General features: G+C 40.7%; 1 protein-coding gene across 1 annotated transcript; it reads left to right on the top strand.

Moving 5' to 3' along the window:
• The first annotated feature begins 373 nt into the window (after window positions 1–373).
• On the top strand, window positions 374–3,937 carry LOC137872619 (sodium-dependent neutral amino acid transporter B(0)AT1-like). Its single transcript, XM_068710930.1, has 12 exons — window positions 374–626; window positions 882–1,022; window positions 1,104–1,241; window positions 1,339–1,520; window positions 1,611–1,721; window positions 1,796–1,908; window positions 2,001–2,129; window positions 2,306–2,462; window positions 2,551–2,755; window positions 2,859–3,018; window positions 3,265–3,427; window positions 3,618–3,937. The coding sequence occupies exons 1-12, from the start codon at window positions 428–430 to the stop codon at window positions 3,756–3,758; spliced, it is 1,839 nt and encodes a 612-aa protein (XP_068567031.1). The 5' UTR covers window positions 374–427; the 3' UTR covers window positions 3,759–3,937.
• The last annotated feature ends 349 nt before the right edge of the window (window positions 3,938–4,286 follow it).

The following is a 4,286-nucleotide window of genomic DNA, read 5'->3' as shown; positions in this document are numbered from 1 at the left end:
ACAACTGTAAGCAGGACGTCGTTCTTAATACCAGCAATGCCTGTAACTCAGTCTGCAATGGTTATCTGCTTCATTATCAGCCTCAAGGCCACAAAACAATGTGACCATGGGAGAGTTTCGAACTTGGTGAAGGGTGGACTTCTCTCTTGAGCAGTGGATTCAAACCCAGAGTCTTCTTGCTGTGAGGGAACCGTGTTATCTACCTTAACAGTAAACATTGGAAGTATTTTTATAATGTTTTATTACATTGAATAAATAAATGGTGTAAAAACAGAAATGCAGAGTGTTCGTGGGCTTATCTGTTAATTGCCCCAGATAGAGTAAAAGATCATAAACTTGTTTCAAATATTTGCAGAGTGCATACACTAAGAGCTCACTTTGACTTCCTCGAACGACAGTGTAACTTCTCAGCTTCAGTAGGGGAACCATGAGACTGGTATTTCCTAACCCAGGACTGGATGATAGAATCCCTTCTCATGAGGATCTGGACAGGATGGAGAAGGAGGAGGCCGGGGACAGGCCCAAGTGGGACAACAAAGCCCAGTACATCCTAACCTGTGTGGGCTTCTGCATTGGGATTGGCAATGTATGGCGATTCCCTTACTTGTGTCAAAGTCATGGAGGAGGTATGCTCAGATCCAAAAAAGAAAGGGAAATCTAATGATTATGGAATGTTAATTCTACAATGACTGTTTGACAAATTATATTGTGGTGGAAGTAATAATGAATAGCCTGTACCTTTTGGGTATTTTTCTAGCTTTTCAATATGATTTTCCTTGAAGGACTGTTGTACCTTTGCAGATGGTGAAAAGGTTTATTACGGTCATAAATGCCACACTATCTACAGATTTGTAATTGTGCTTCTGATCATACTTTTTCAGGTGCATTTTTGATTCCCTACCTGATCCTACTGGTGCTGGAAGGAATGCCTCTCCTGCTGTTGGAGTTTGCTATCGGCCAGCGTCTCAGGAAAGGCAGTGTAGGAGTGTGGAGAGCCATCAACCCTTATCTGACTGGTGTTGGTAAGTAAATTAGGCTATGAAACAAATTGTCCAAAGCAGAGGCAAAATAATAACATCAGATAATGATTTTGCCTTCCTCAGGTATAGCCTCCATGCTGGTTTCCTTATTGGTTGGACTTTACTACAACACCTTAATAGCCTGGATCCTGTGGTATCTCTTCAATTCCTTTCAAGCCCCACTGCCTTGGACCCAGTGTCCTCTCAATGACAATGGGACAGGTATTTCAATATACACAGATATACTCATGAAGCACTTACACTATTGTGCAGATGTAGGCTTGTACACTTGCAGATGACTGTTTCTTGCCCCTTTCAGGATTTGTACCAGAGTGTCAAAGGAGCTCCACTGTGGATTACTATTTTTACAGAGTGACTCTGAATAGTTCGGCCTCTATAGCCGACTCTGGAGGAATCCACTGGCCCATAGTACTCTGCCTGCTAGCAGCCTGGACAGTCATGTGTGTCTGCTACATACGGGGGATCGGCACTTCAGGCAAGGTTTGTTGAACCTTCACAAAAACAATAGGCTTTCTTGAATCACCACTGTTCAAATAATGTAATGTTTTTCTTTTCTTGTCATGACCTCAGGCAGTGTACGTCACAGCCATCTTGCCTTACATAGTGCTGGCCATCTTCCTGATCCGAGGACTGACTCTTAAAGGCTCCCTGAGTGGAATAAAGTTCCTCTTCACACCAGACGTATGTTTCATATCGATATCGTAAAAATATATAACTAACAAAGCCATGTCACAATGTACACCTCACTCTTGCAGGTTGATGAGTTGGTCAACCCAAAAACTTGGCTGGATGCAGGTGCCCAGGTCTTTTATGCCTTTAGCCTAGCTTGGGGAGGCCTCATCTCCTTCTCAAGCTACAACCCTGTTCAGTAAGAGACATTTATAGAAGCCCTGTCACTAGTAGCCATTCTCAAATATGTTTGTCCTGAATCTATTTTTTTTTTCTTCCCTGTTTCCCAAGCAACAACTGCGTGCAAGATGCTGTGGTCCTGACAGCAATAACTGGCTTCACCTCAATCTATGCTGCGACAGTCACCTACTCCATCATTGGCTTCAGAGCCACAGAGAAATATGACAACTGTATCAGTGAGTGAGTAGTCAGTACTGAGCTACTTTTAATGCACTTTTGCATGGAATAAGGTAACACTAGGAAGGGGTCACTTTTAAATGATTGTCAATGTATGTGAGTATTGTATTAAAATAAATTTGAAAAATCTGCATTCCAGTAATCCAGAGTGATTTATCTCTGACATATGCTCTCCCTAGTAACATCATGACATTATTAAATGCATTTGACCTCCCTGAAGACAACATCACTACAAGCAACTACGAGGCAGCCCTCAATCATCTCAACAGCTCCTATCCAGATACTGTTCTTGGATTGGACATCAAAACCTGTGACATGCAGACACTTCTCAGTGAGGTGACTATATTGATGAATATCAGTCCGATAACCACGTTATTCACATTTTGACTCTTAACTACTTTGTTTCTAACTTGTGTTTGTGCAGGGAGTGGAGGGAACAGGTCTGGCCTTCATTGTGTTCACAGAGGCAATCACCAAGATGCCTCTTTCTCCTGTCTGGTCTGTTCTCTTCTTCATCATGCTTCTCTGCTTGGGAATCTCAACCCTGTTTGGCAACATAGAGGGAGTGGTGGTCCCACTGAAAGATCTGAATATGTTACCTCAAAAATGGCCCCAAGAAGCGCTGACTGGTATTCTTTTTGTAGATAAATCAATCTACACATAGGCTTTGCAACCTTGGATTAATTGATTGTCTGATTCCTGTTGCCTTGTTTTTGTGCATGTGTTTTTCAGGAGTAACATGTGCTGTCGCCTTCATCATCTGTCTCCTGTTTGCGCAGCATTCAGGGCTTTATTGGGTAACTCTCTTTGACAACTTTGCTGGATCAGTTCCACTTCTGACCATTGGATTGTTTGAAATGATAGCTGTTGTATACATCTACGGTATAGACAGGTTAGTGCTTACTCAGACTATTATAGCAACTCATTGTTCATCTGTGTTTTCATTATCTTTCTTCTTGATATTTGCTGCAAAATTACCATACAGCATTAGCAGCATCATTCTGTGCCTGTTTTTGAGCAATTAAATAGGACATCTCCATAAAGATGTCTGACCTATTTAATCCCCTTGTAACAAGGATGACTTTAACTTCACATTTTAAAACTTTTCAAAGCTAATCCGAACCTTCTTGTGTGGCAGGTTCAATGAGGACTTGGAGTTCATGGTCGGATATAAGCCCTCCATCTTTTGGCAGGTTACATGGAGGTTCATTAGTCCTCTAATTGTTCTGGTTATTTTAGTTTTCTACCTGGTGACACAAACTCAAGAAAAGCTCACCTACTTAGTCTGGGATCCCAAATCTGTAAGCACACACGCTTCGAGTATAATTGTTGTTTATTTATATTTGTGTGTCAGTTCTGATCTCAGCAACAGCATCCATCCTTTTGTTGTCTCTTTGTTTAATAATGTCTGGTTGCAACAAATTTTATGGTAAAAGTTGTTGATAGTAAAGCATATGGTGGTAACAAATTATACTCTTTTGGGGTTTACAGGAGGAGTTCCCATCTCTGGCATCAGTGCAGTACCCTTCATGGATCAATGCGGTTGTTTTTCTTTTGGCGGGAGTCCCCAGTCTAGCAGTGCCAGTGTTTGCATTATGTAGGTTGGTCTTTGTTTACTGCAAGAAAAAATAAATAAATACTAATTAAATATTAGTTAATAAGTTGAGTTCCTTCCTGTTATCCTATTATTTAAATTACCACTGCAGTGTTCTTTATATCCATGCACACATTCTTAAAGTAGGCATATTGTTCTCATGTTCATACTAGAACATGTTTACATGTTTTAAAATAAAAAAAACACATTCATTTTGTTTTTTCTTTGCTCCAGCACATCTATTAACCTTCTTTATGAATTGGTCCGTATAAGCACCTGTCTCTTTAAGAACCAACTCTCAAAAAAGTCCAGTCTGCTCTGATTGGTCAGTGTTTACAGTCTTCTGCATCTGCTCTGCTGGTGTGATTGCAGCCTGGTGACCACTGAAACCAAGTTTAGCTGCATTTTTACCACAGAAATAACCACAATTAACACGTTTAAACCATGGAGTTTACAACCACACATGTTCCAGCAGGAATCTGATCTGAAATTAACATCATCAGCAACCAAGATCAATGGTTTTTCTGACATTTGCCAGAGGTTAATATTGTCACATAATGTTAGCT

Source organism: Cebidichthys violaceus, unplaced genomic scaffold (genome assembly GCF_023349555.1).
Source record: "Cebidichthys violaceus isolate CVI_PGR_0920_01 unplaced genomic scaffold, fCebVio1.0.p SCAF_16, whole genome shotgun sequence".
Classification (NCBI taxonomy): domain Eukaryota; kingdom Metazoa; phylum Chordata; class Actinopteri; order Perciformes; family Stichaeidae; genus Cebidichthys; species Cebidichthys violaceus.
This window is presented reverse-complemented; position numbering and strand designations above follow the sequence as displayed.